Here is a 14,331-nt window from a genome sequence, read left to right as displayed (position 1 = left end):
CCACTTCACTTTGTCAAATTCATTAACTGTTTGGGCTATGTTTAAAAGATAATACTTAGACTTTTCCTTACAGGAACAGTAGATATTATCCAGTTATGATTTTTTATTTTGGATAAAGTTATAATATTTGAGCAACTAAATGAAAGTGTCAAATACTAGATAAGCGGGGTTGGAAATTCCTATCCCTTGATTGTGGTTTGATTTAAAAATCTCTAGTTGGTTTGTGAACTGAACTATATAGCATGTGGCAAGCTTCCCATTTACTACACACTAGACATTGAAAGAAGCTCCTTGATTGCCCACAAGGGAAAGGAAGAGCAGATGGTAGGGGGAACTGGTCCTCATCACTCAGAGGAGGCAACGACTACAGGATGAAGGCGAAACCTGATGGATCCATTCAGCCTGCTAAGGAAGTTATAGAAACATTTCATGAGGACAAAAAGGGTATGCTGAAAACATTACTAAGAACTCTTATCCAGCACATTCCCACTGTGTTTCCCTTTCTTTCCTTATACCTGACAGGCAGAATGACTTCATAGGCTGGTAACTGCTATTGCTCTGTTTAGGTCCGTAACTATATAGATATGGCACTGATTCTTTCATTGCCACATACTGCTCACCATATTTGCACATCACAAACAACATTTTCCCACTCAAATAGAAATAGAAAAGATAATTGTATTCTGAATATAATACTGTCCAAAATACAAAATCTTTCAACTAATGTTCAGTTTTGATGAACACCAGATTGAAAGTTGAATATCAACTGGCATAAGATTTTCCTACTTCCTCAGAGGCATATTTGCAATAGTAGCAGTGATAAAATTAAACCTCAATGATGTTTGATTTGAGGTTAAGTTAATATGTTTGGGAACCAGTCTTCAAGTAACAGCCAAAAGATGAGATAAACCTAGCCATTCTACTTACCACCACAGAACAATATAAATTATAAGCAGTCAATGTTCAGGAAAAAAATGTGTTTTCTGACTATAATTTATAGAAAGTCCAAAATGGAAATCACACTTTATAAATACTAGTCCTTGTTCATAAAAATAAATGATTATTCTAGACAATGAATGACATTTGAGTTGAATGAGTCAGTTTTGTTATGGCAATAGTTCTACTCAGTAAATTTAATTTAAGAAAACAAACTAGAAACAAAATGTGAACACAATACTGGTCACATAAAATTAGAACCCTGCTTCCTGATATTTAGTTTCTGTTCCTTTGTCTGCACTCAGTACCTAATGTCAAGGAAAGGTAATTCTTTACCTGACCTTTGCCTTTTAAAACAAGTGCACTAGGCTTTATGTACGTCCATGCATACTGCTGCTTTTCTGTATTACACTTAGGATTATGTGGAGAACGTAGTTCTATAAAGGGGTAAACTGTCTATTTCTGGGTGAGGGACTAACTACAGTACACTAGGATATCATCTAGTACATCTCCTCTGTCATAAATCAGCTCTGTTAGTGTTCTAAATAGTATTCTGATGTGCTTGAAAGTGATATTTCACCTTTACAAAAGTTTATGCTGAGATCATTTTACTGATTATATGATTAGATCCATTATTAGAATTTGTGGAATGATTTAGCTCTTTCCAAAATTCACCTCTGATACTTGGCTCATGGAAGAAGTGCATTCCAGACATAAAGAGAAAAAAAAGAACCTAGGTCAGGCTTTTGCCTCTATGTCTTTTGGGTTAGTACGGTCTAATAAAATGAAATTTTAGGGGAAACCAATCATGGACATATATATGTACAATTTACTCAAAGTCTATTAAAAACAATGACTTAAAGTTTATCCTTTCCAAAGAACAAAAGCATTCACATCTACTTTTTTTCAACCTGTAGCACATCTATTTTTTCTACTTCTATCACCTTATTAAAAAATTAATGTAATTATTATCCACATTTGACAAATGGAAAGATTGAGAATAAAAGAGATTAAATGACCACCTAAGGCACAAAGGTGGCAACCATAAGTGGAGGGATTTGAACCCAGGTCCTCTGACCCCAGAGTTGGTATTTTTTTTAATTAACTTTCAATATATATGACCTTACCTATATACCATTCTAAATTTCAGTTATGCATATATTGTTAGATTCCCTCTTATAAGAGGAAGCACTGCTAATGAAATAGCATTTTGGAAGGCAAAGAAACACTAGTACTTTTTATGTTGCAAATTATTTGCAGAATGGATAACTAAGAGAAAAAAATAATGCATCTAAAGAAAACATTTCCTTACACATAGTTTTTGTTGCTGTTGAATGGTCCAGCAGGCCTGACTGATGAACTTCTAGCTCTTTCTACTTGACAAGTAACCTAATCAACTCAATATTTTTTTTTTCTTTTCTGCCAAGAAGCGCTTTGGTAACAGTTATGTAGAAAGAATACTTCATTCCGAAGGCAGAATTTACTGAGGCCATAAGATTAAATTCATAATCCTGTGGAAATGGTTGGAGATCTGGTGAGACATTCACTGCCAGGATGAAGTACTGGACAGTATCCTGTAGGGAATAATGCTGCACTGGCCCCCAGGGGATGGACCAGATGGGACTTAATAGTTCTTTTCTACTTCTAATTTCTATGATAATTGCAAGTTGTCACGTGGCACATTTCTTTAAGGCAAACTATCTTTTAGCCAATTTAAATGGAAGAATCCCTGTCAAGAACACATCTATTCATGGAATCTCTTATTCTTTTATTCAAAATTGTATTTATGAAAAGCACCATAGGTAATAAATACTCACTTTTCTCTAAATATTAGCATGAACATGCATTTTTATAGGTGATGTACTTATAAATCAACATGTAGCCATCATTTATTAGTATAAACACCAACTAGAAACCAGGACACATTAAATTCTACTAAGTGGGTCTGAGGACTTTTGGGAGAATTCTGTTCAGTTCATTGAATTTTTCTGTCTCATAATCTGAAACAATTCAGAGGGCTTTATAAGAATTGTGGTATAGTTAATTTAATCTTTGAGAAAAATGAAAACTGTCACTTGCTATTGTTATGGAACAAGATCAGAAATTGGAGAAAAAATATAGTAAGAAAGGAATTATAACTGAAATATTACATTTGTGACCCATCGCCAGTGAACCTTCCTTCACAAAGGCTTCCCTGATTCCCCATGGATGTGATTTCATTGTTTCTTTTGAATCCTCGAAGAATTTTACTTATCGCTCTTGAGGTATTTATCAGTCTAATTCATATTCTAGTTGTTATGTGCTTCTATCTTCTCCATACGAAACTGTAAACTCTTTGAGGGTAGCAACTATCTCTGTATCTCACTCAGTGCCTAACAGTATGTTCCACATTAAAGAAGTTCTGAATAAATACTGTGGAATGAATTTATGGATGGAAGAAAACCATAAGCAAGTATTAGTGTTTCTTGTGTGCAAATCACAGATATTTATATTTCAGTAAGTCAATGAGCATTTATTAAGTGCTTACTATGTATCAGGCATCAAGTTAATCATTGAGAATGCAAAGAAAGGTGGAAACAGTCTCTGCCCTCAAGGAGCTCACATTCTAATGGGGCAACTGACATGTAAATAACTAGATACATATAAGATATATACAGAGTAGATGGAAGTCAGAGGAGAAGACTAGCAGCTGGGCAACAGGGGAGAGAAGGACTGTGTGGGCTGGGAAAAGCTTCCTTCAGAAATATGATTTGAGTTGAGTCTTAAAATAAGTCAGGGAGACTTAAGAGGTAAAAGTATAAAGGGAGAGTATCATGAAGATAATTTCGAATTTAAAGTAGCATAAAATCATTGCATATATTAGAAAATTACCAAAAACTGTGATGAAGCTATAACTTGATGTTTTTTGTTTTAAACCCACAGGATTAGTTTGAAGTTCATTTAAAATGTCTCTGAAAAAAATTCTATCTGTAATTGACTGTAAAAATTTCTCTCCTATCCTGTTTTCATTACTTACCTCTTGTAACCACAGAGTTTTCGTCATACTGAATTCTTCAACACAATGAAATCACGGCTACAAAGCCAAAGGATACAAACTTTGGTAGAGGGGTATGAGAGACTTCACAGCCCTGCTAGCATTGATGCAGGTAGCACATATAAGACTTGGCAGCAATTTTGCAGTCACTATTGCTCCATCAAACAAAGGCCCAAAAAATGGAATCTGTGGAAGAAAAGAGAAGTCATTTAATTGTTAAAAACAGCACCAATGAACCCTAGATGAAAATGTGATCAATTAGCAAATGTAATGACTACATATTTACTATTCATGTCTATAGATTATACTTTGAATTTAATAGGACATAGTTTTCTTCTGAATCAAAACAGGATAGTTCTTCACTGTTATCTACTTCTGAATGGCAGTAAAGATGTTTTACCACAAAATTAACAAATTGTTAGCTTATTTTGAACACTGTCACTTACAAAATATGTCTAATTTACTAGCTAGTATTCTAAATGCATATATCCCACAACATGAACAACAGAGTTCACATCTGAGTGAACATTTTCTGATAATAGTTTCGCATTTTTCTGAGAATAGTTTTAAAATCTGCAGCATTTTCTGCCATGGGGTTGCATTAATATGCAAAAATCTCAGAGATAACCAGTGACCTCCAAATCACCAAATCCATTATGTTATACCTAGTTCCTATTCTCTATGACCTCTCCACTAAATATCTGATACATCTGCCTACCTTTTCTTTTCTCCCTTGTTTTCAAAAGAGATTGTGTTTGTAAAGCACTTAGCCCAGTGCTGGCACAGAGTATTATATACATGCTTATTCCCTTTCCTCCTTCCCCTTTTCTATAACATTAGATCTAAGTTTTCCTTCTATACCTCTGACTGCACCTTCTATGTTTCCTTCCTCATTCCACTTCCTAATGGGGGAAGAGAGAGTGTTTTCTCAATTCTTTGGCCTCTATTTTTTTTCTCCCTACACTCTCACTTGAGGATTATATTTATGTTCACTAATCAGGCTCCAAGCCTCAGAATTATCTTCAATTCCTCCCTTTCTCTATTATTCCCATATTCAATCATTTATAGCATATAATTTATTCTTCTTTCACAAAGTCTTTTGCATCCATTCTTTCTATTCTCATTGACATCACCCAAGTTCAGGCCTTTATCAAATTATGCTATCTAAATGATTTCCGTGCCTCTACCTTCTCTCATTTCCAATATCTCTTGCTTACAACATGCAAGCTTCACTGTGTAAAATAATGCTTTTATCATGTCGCTTTCTTTCCCCCCACCTACCACAACAGCTTCTTATGTCTTACAAAATGTGTTATTAATTCCATAATCCTAAAAAGTGTTATATATTCTAGCCCTCCATACCATTCCAACTTCATCAATGCAAATAAAATACAGAGAACTGTGACCAGAACACTTCGTCTGAAGTAGGAGGTTCATGAAGAGGAAAAACTAGTACATTCAAAGTTCCCTGGGCTTTCTGTCCCCAGTGCATGTGACTCATCCTTATGTACCTGTCTGAAATGCATTTACTGCTACTTTGCTACTCAATACTTTCCATTCCTCAAGATCCAAGTTCTATTTTTCAACCTTGTCTATAAAGAAGAACTTGACAACTCCATTCAGAAGTGGTTTTTCTACATCTTCTGTACTTTCATGGCACATATCTCAGCATTTATTATTTTGTATTATCACAAATATTAAGTATATACTATATAATAACTACATTATAAATCCGCTTGAAGACTAGGATCCTGTCTTTTATGCATATAGAAGAGGTTTAGACATAGTAGGCACTTACTTAAAAAAAAAAACACCAAATGAATTAACTCATTCTTTCTCTAGTATTGACCCTTTTTAGTGCTACATAGGTAGATGCGGAGTAGTAGACCTAGCATCCTCATCCCTTCTTCCTACAACGTGCTAAGTACAGTGTTCACCCCCTGGGCACTTAGTTCTTATCCAGATAGTCCAAAGCCAAAGCCTTATCACTCAGAGACTGTGACTAAACGGTTCATGGTACAATGGGAAATTGTCAACAGTAACATAATTACTGATATCTGAAAACTAACAATGTGAGGGGAAACACTATAGATTTGATTATGTGAAAAGCAAAGCCAATTATAGTAGTTTTATGTTAATGGCTGATCATTTATATATAATTAGCATGAAGCAAGTAAAGATTATGCTTATCATTAGAAGAGCCACATTAACTTTGCTGTAAGTTGTATGTGATTTCAACAATTTCATTACAAAATCTAGATAAGCATGCTGTTATCATAGTCTACAGCTCATGAAACAAAGTTGTTTGCTCATGATTTTAAAAAATTAGAGGGAATATTATTGTTTAGGATAAAACAACTCTATAAAGACTTTGGCAAGCATGGAGTTAAAGTGAATTTGCTAAAAATATCCAAACGTGTGTGAATTACCACCAGCTCCATATAAGAATACACCCAAATCAACTCTTATGGATGGAAACATCTACCTCTACAGACTTCATGGTGGTACAGATAAAATCAGGTACTGCTTCATTTTTTTTATCTAACTAAGTAAAGCTAGCCATATTTTGATTTACAAGGAGAATAAAAATATGAATTTATTTTGTAAACCATTAAAATAAAGTAATTCATGAAATACTTAATTAAAATAAAATAGACCTTCCTAAATGACTGGGCCTTAATCCAGATATGCCAATTCCAATATCTTATTAGACACTGTTAAAATAATATCAACTAAAGATGAACTAAACCAATACTATTTTTCACTACAATTATCCATCAAAAAACTAAATCTAGTTCTACACCCCTGAACAAATTATTTTCATAACCTAAATAAATTTAAAAAGTTATTAAATGCATACTATGTATAAGAAGTAATTGAGATGCCTCTTACAGCATTCCTTAAAAATAACTAGGGCAGAATCTTTTGAGAAGTTTGTTCCAGCACAGCTGGTTTCTAGACTGGGTACTAGACATAAACAACACTAATAATTAGCTCAATGGGTCTATAATCAGGATAAGTAACATACACAGTGTTAGAGATTTCTATGTCCATTTTAATTTTTCTTTCATCAGAATTGGATCCAGACCAGTACACTTTTACACTCGTCTCTTTTCTTCACCAGATTTTGCGAATGCAAAGAAAGCTTTTGAAGAAAAGGGATGACATTGAAGTCCATATTGCCGCACAATTACCCTGGCAGTCTAAAGAAAGGACAAATAGTTTGGGCAATGACAGATGAGAAAACTTGAGGCACAAAAGGCACTCTGAAATTTCCCTTTATAATCTTGTGGCACATCTCTTAAAAGAACAAATGGAGCCACCTTAATGTGACACCACCTACTCCTGCCAAATCACCAACACCTTCTGGCAAAGGGCAATGTACATCTGACCTCTGCTTATTGTTCTAAAGAGATAATCATTAACCCATGAAATTAGAATCATTGCCTTAGAAGATCTATAATTGTCAGATCAAATACACTTTCAAAAATATAAATGCAAAATACTTTATTTCCTGAATTTCATCAGAATAGCGGACATTTGTATCAAAGGCATGAAAGGTCAAAATCTTTGTGCTTTTGGGTACTCCTTTAATTATTACCAAAACTTTGTGATTTGCTAAAACAAACCAATAAACAAAAAACTCTGAGTCACATTTCAATTGGATTTGATAAACTTGCCTAAAAATGTGTAGCTTTGTACACAAAGAATCAACTACACAATTACAAATCATCTGTCATGAAAAATAAATGGAAACAAGAAACTATACTAGCATGTTTTCATGTATGTAATGGGGACTGGCACATGTGCAGAACATCTGTGGTGTCATCTCCTGATGTGGCAAGTATGGGAAGCCTGCATTGGGAAGAGTCAAAAGAGAAATAAGCAAGGGCTTTGTGCATGTGGCAGTCCTCTTTATACTTGAAAAGAAAACTAATATAAGAGAAAGAACACTAGAAATTGATTTTAAGCAGAGGTCTACCATGAACTCCTAACTAAGAAGAGTAAAGAGTCTTAAGTTCTTAGAATGTTTATTGCATCCTGACTAAAAAAAACTATTACTTGGTAGAACAAAATAGTCTTCAAGGTTCTCTTCAAACAAGGTATTTCCAATAAAAGCTCTCCAGGTCACATAACCAACAAAATGAAGGACTAGATTTTGTTTCAACTCCCAATTACATACCAGAAGAGAGAATTTGCAGCTATTTTCCCAAACAAGAAATCAACCTGGCACTCAGCTCTCACTTTTGGCTCCAAGAAGCCCTTGCATGCACAGCAGCCTCACACTGGTAAACTGCCTCAGCAGATGGGCTAAACTAGGTTGAGGCTAAACCAGATTGAGGTTAACCAATGAGCTTCAAACCCATCACTGAGTTAGGGGGTGTCCACCCCAAGCATGTGAATACTTCCCCGAAGGAATGGGCAAATGAGAACAATTTGTTCAAATGGCCATGAAGGCAGCTGAAGCAGACGCTGTGAAATGCTTAGAGCTTGGTCAGACATCAAAGATGCCAAGGTTACCCACTGTATCCCAGGCCATCTCCAGTTGTCCTGACTTTTGTCTCCCCAGTGGACTCTGATAACTGAGGAAGAGAGAATGAGTCTGTACATCCCAGGGAGATCATAGAAATGGGAAAAGGACCCATATGTACAAAAATATTTACAGCATCTCTTTTTGTGGTGGCAAAGAATTGGAAATTGAGAGGATGCCCATCAATTGGGGAATGGCTGAACAAGTTGTGGTATATGAATGTGATGGAATACTACTGAGCTATAAGAAATGATGAATAGGCTGACTTCAGAAAAACCTGCAATAGAACATAGATAATGTTAATAAATGTGTTTTTTTTAAGTCATATGTAACCCACAGGGAACTTTATGTATGGCTTAGTGGCCATATTTCTATTTCAGTTTGACACCACAGGTATATAGTTAGAGGGAGGTTTGAAGCTATAATAACTTAAAACTGCCCTAACACTTCTGGGACATTCTGTATAGTAACAATAAGAGATTAACAGAGTGCTTTAAAGTTTGCAAAATACCCTTTGACCCAGCAATAGCACTTCTAGGGCTATATCCCAAAGAGGTCACACAAACAGGGAAAGGACCTACATGTACAAAAATATTCATAGCAGCTCTTTTTGTGGTAGCAAAGAATTGGAAATTGAGAAGATGCCCATCAATTGGGAAATGGCTGAGCAAGTTGTGGTATATGAATGTGACAGAATACTACTGTGCTATAAGAAATGATGAGCAGGCTGACTTCAGAAAAACCTGGAAAGACTTGTATGGTCTGATACTGAGCGAAGTGAGCAGAACCAGGAGAACAATGTACACAATAATAGCCACATTGTACGATGACATATAGATAAACTTAACCCTTCTCAGCAATACAAGGACCTAAGACATCTTCAAAGGCCTCGTGATGGAAAATGCTGTCCACAAAGAAGAAAGAACTATGGAATTTGAATGCAGATCAAAGCATACTATTTGGTATTTTTTTTTCTTCTGCTGTGTTTTGTTTCCTCTTTTTTTTTTTTTGTTTCCTCTTTCTGGTGGTTCCTCCTATTGGTTCTAATTTTTACTTACAACATCACTAATGTCAAAATATGTTTAATAGGAATATATATGTATAGCCTATATCAGATTGTGCGCCATCTTAGGGAGGGAGGGGGAGAAGAATTTAAAACTCAAAAGCTGATGGAAGTAATTGTTGATAATTCAAAATAAATTTAAAAAGAGAGATAATGAGCCTTTCAACTTTGCACAGCTCTGCCTCACTTAAATCCAATTCACACACAAGTCAAGACATCACTTCACGATGTCACTGGTCCTTTTTGAAAATAAAGGGCAAACAACAACAGTCCCCCACCCCAACCAGTCTCCACATTTCATCATCATGCACAAACCCATTAGCTCATGGTGAGAGATTCAATTCAGGGACTTCCTTCTTACATTAGCCTTGGCCTAAGCTCCCTGCCCTTTGTCCTTCCTCCAAAATTCTGTTGCAACAAACAATGGATTTTAACTTTGCCCAGTCACATACAGAGAAAGGGGATGGAGATGAAGAAAGACAGTGCCTGGATAGTCTATAGGTTAGGAACTAGCAGTATAGTAGACAGTCTGCCTTGAATACACACTTCACCCTCTCCCAACCTTGAAAAAAGGGGAAGTCTCTGAAGAACTGAGAGAACTAGGAAAGGTAACAAACAGGTGGGACTATACTGGGTCTGAAAAAAAGGGATCTGGAAACCAACTGGAGTCAGTCCTTTACTCCCAGAGCCAAGTGGAACCAAGGCCAGAGAAAAGTATATGTCCTAATGTGGAACAGGATGAGTGAACTTTGGGTCTAGTCCTTGGGGAGGAGGGTAAAGCTATCAACAAAAGGAGTCACTTCCAGGGGTACAGTCAAGATGGCAGAATAGAGAAAGCACCTAGCTGAGCTCTTCCAATATTCCCCTCCAAACAATTTTAAAATAGTGCCTCAAATCAAATTCTGGAGTAGCAGAGCCAACAAAAGGTCAGAGTGAGACATTCTTCCTGATGATGCACTATTGGTTGGGTTGTGAACTAGTCCAATCATTTACAGAATAATTTAGAGCTATTCTCAAAGAGCTATAAAACTGTATGTACATACCTTTTGATTCAGCAATACCAATACTAGGTCTGTATCCCAAAGAGATCAATGAAAAGGGGAAAAGACCTGTTTATACAAAAATATTTATAGCAGCTCTTTCTGTGGTGGCAAAGAATTGGAAATCAAGGGGAGATCCATCAAATGGGGAGTGGCTGAACAAGTTGTGGTATATGATTGTGATGGAATACTTTTGTGCTATAAGAAATGATGAGCAGGATGGTTTCATAAAAACTTGGCAAGACTCACATGAATGAGTGATGTAAATGATGCAAAATGCAGTGATCAGAACTGGGGGAATATTGTACATAGTAACAGCAATATTGTAAACATGATCAACTGTGAAAGACTTGGCTACTCTGATTAAGACAATGATCCAAGACAATTCCCAAAGACCCATGATGAAAAATGCTATCCACCTCTAGAGAGAAAACTTATGGTGGGTGAAAAATGAAATGACTCAGGAAACAGAGGTTCAAGCTTCTGAGGTCAGATTTTATTAAGCAATGCATGCCACTTGCATAACAAATTAGGACCAGGCCTCCTCAGCTTTGACACTGGATCCTGAATACAGAGGGAGACAGATTTTTATGTATTAAAAACAATTACTCAAATAAGACCAATTAATTTAAAAAAAAAAACTAAGCAGGATACAAAATTAGGTAACCTCACTTCTAATTGGAGAAAAGATTAGGGACTTTCCAAGTTGAGAGGGAAAGAGTGAACAGGCACAATTCCTGAAATCAGAGTGTCTGTATTCAATCAAAGGAACATGGAAACAAGTGATTGACCACTACAGAGCCAGTTTTCAGATAAAATATATGGGTTGCTTGAGATGTATAATTGTGAGAAAACTGCTTTCATCCATCTTTGGATCTGGTCAGCATAACTTGGATTTTTAACTAAGTGCCTCTAAGCAGAAGGTAGATGTGTCCATCTTCCTAGCCATGCAGAGCTAGGTTCAAACAATGCAATAAAGTTTTCTCACAATTCCTACAAGTCTTAGGAGGAAGAAAAATATAGAGAGCACAGACATGGGAAATACTAAAAGTAAAGATAAGTACTAAGACATCTAAGAGATTATAAATGTATTTAAATAAATATTATAAGGCAAAGGAAATTCAACAGATCTGGTAAAACACAGAACCCTGTGAATTTCCAAGAGAACCTGCAGCAGGATGTTCCTGAATGATTCAAGAGAAAAATCATAATCTTGAGTGAAATTAGAAAAGAAGAAATAGTAGAACTGATGGCCTGAACAGCTAAAATAATGAGCAAAATGGAAAAACCTGAACCTACATGGCAAATCTCTCCAAAGAAATGAAAGAGAACAACAAATAAGGAATATAAATATATTAAAGAGAAAGACAATGTGGAAGAAGAAAAGCAACAAGCAATCCTGTTAAAAGAACACATAATATCTATACAAGGGAAACACATATATCGTGAAGGTAGGATGCAGAGACCAACTTAAGGATCACAGACTTTCCAGAAGAACATTACAAGTCCAAAAACTTGAACACCATAATGCAAGAAATAATGCAAGAAAACTGCCCAGAATGCCTGAATAAAGAAAACATAGCACCAATGGAAAGAACTCACAAATTACTTCCAGAAAATAAAACAACCCGCCCCTCGCTCCGAAAACAAAAACAAAACAAAAACCACAAAAACAACAACAACAACAACAACAAAAAACACACTCCTATGATTCCAAATCCCAAACCCATAATGGTTAAATGTATCATTCCAATGAGAAACCCTCACTTTATCCTTCCATCAATTGCTATTTTCCTTTATCTTTCCTTTTTGGATAAACTCTTTGAGAAGGCCATCTGCCATCAGTGCCATCATTTCCTCTTTTCCAGCTTTCATCTTAGCATTCTGCATTTTGGCTTCTGACGTTACTGTGCAACCTACCAATGATCTCTTAATTGCCAAATCTAACGGTCCTTTCTCAGTCTTCATCCTTCTTGACCTCTCTGCAGCCCCTGGCACTGTCAATCATCCTCTTCTCTTTGAGACTCTCTTTTGTCTAGGTTTTTTGACATTGCTGCTCCTCTCCCTCCTGTCTGATTGCCTTCCAGTCTCCTTTGCTGGATCTTCATCCATAGGAAATCATCATCCAAAAGGAAATAATTAAAAGAGGGAAAGCAGTAGAATTAAGAAAGTTTGGGGAAGTGTTCACTGGCATCACTTGATCATGGAGATCAAGTGCATATTCCCAGGCTGAGAGGGTTTCCCAATAATGGCGAGGTACAAACACACAAACATATAAATAAATACCCACAGATGGTTGTGCTCTCTAGGTTGTCAATCTAACTGTATATCCTAGCCTAGATAAGAAGCAAGTTCATTCACTTTGTTTTTTCCTGTGTGGATAGTTGGTCAAACTCTTTTGAGTAATTACAGATATCATTTAGCAGGCTTTGCATTGTTCCATGGCTTAACACAATCAATGTGTATCTTGGACAAATTCTCAAAATGGACAATGAATTGGAACCAGTTTAACAGGAAGAGAATATCCTAAATTACCTATGGGAATTATTTAAAAGACACTAAACTTTTCCTGGAAGAGGCTCAAATAGGGATAGAGTTGTCATAACATAGGTAGCTTCCGGAAAACAGTGTAGTATTAGGATCAAAGTGCAACAATTCTGTCTGCAATGATTATCTAGTTATAATTATTTGCTGCATTTTCAAGGATATTTTGGTAGCACAAGGATTTATTATCTGTCAGCTTATACAGGATGTGCTTCTGGTGTATCATTCAAACCACCTAATTGTATCTTTCTAGTTATGCATGGCAGATGATAAAATTTTGCAACCTACAATTGACATGTTGCACCATTCTACCATTTCACTACATAATCTGCATTTATCAGTAAGACTAGGTTAAAGATAACCATGAAAAAAATCTATCTAAATCTTCCTTTAATAATTAACAAGCTCTTCCCAGATCCTACTCTCCTTATCCTAGTGATTCTAAATTACCAGCAGTCATAATTTAAACCCCATTCTCCGTACTCTTCTAGCTGATCCCTTATTCCATTCCCCTCAAAATCCCCCTCCCCAATGTCCCACCCCAAAGCTACCCACTTCTTCCACTGTGCTCTCTGGAATGCCTACTCCATAGGCAACAAACCTGCCTTCATCTTAAATCTTTTCCTTTCCTACTCCTTCTATCTTCTGACTCTCTTTAAAACCTGGCTCCTTCCTGATGACACAGCCTCCCTCACCTCCCTTCCCAGCAATGGCTGCATTCTGACTCATTCCCCCTAATTTAATGGTTGAGGTGGGGAAAGTTGCAATATTCTTTGCTCCCCATTGTTATTCCAGGTCCTCTCGCTTCCTTCACTCAGAAACCTCTCTGCCTTTGATGTTCACTCAATCCATATTTACCACACAGCCAAAATTCTGGTACTTATTGTCTATCTACCTCCAGGTTACTCCTCTTCTTTCCTCAAAAAGTTGAGTATCTGGTTCACAATCTTTCTATCTTCCCCAACTCCTGAACTCATACTAAAAGACTTCAACACATGTAGTAACATCCCCTAACTTCACTACCTCACTTTACATGACTTACTCCTTCACCCAACTCAGCAACAAAGACAGTCATACTGTTCATCTTACCATCACCTCCATGTTCATGAATTCTGAAATTCCCTTATCTCATCACATTCATCTGAATTTCCAAATTTCCTTCTGCCTTCCAATACCAAACCAC

The 14,331-nt window shown here is 36.2% G+C and overlaps 1 protein-coding gene across 3 annotated transcripts in view; it reads right to left on the bottom strand.

Moving 5' to 3' along the window:
• The window catches only part of RALGAPA2 (Ral GTPase activating protein catalytic alpha subunit 2), a 407,209-nt gene that overhangs the window by 129,425 nt on the left and 263,453 nt on the right, over nucleotides 1-14,331 (bottom strand). For 2 of the 3 annotated variants that reach the window (XM_027840277.1, XM_027840278.1), the window contains exon 37: nucleotides 4,029-4,156. In XM_027840277.1, coding sequence (XP_027696078.1) covers nucleotides 4,029-4,156 — 128 coding nt within the window. Of the gene's footprint in view, nucleotides 1-3,952; nucleotides 4,157-14,331 lie in introns of all 3 variants that reach the window. The other variant, XR_003567134.1, reaches the window with a different exon arrangement.

Source organism: Vombatus ursinus, unplaced genomic scaffold (assembly GCF_900497805.2).
Source record: "Vombatus ursinus unplaced genomic scaffold, bare-nosed wombat genome assembly UNPS02014841.1, whole genome shotgun sequence".
In the NCBI taxonomy this organism is placed as follows: domain Eukaryota; kingdom Metazoa; phylum Chordata; class Mammalia; order Diprotodontia; family Vombatidae; genus Vombatus; species Vombatus ursinus.
The sequence above is the reverse complement of the archived record's forward strand: the minus strand, read 5'-3'. Positions and strand labels throughout refer to the sequence as shown.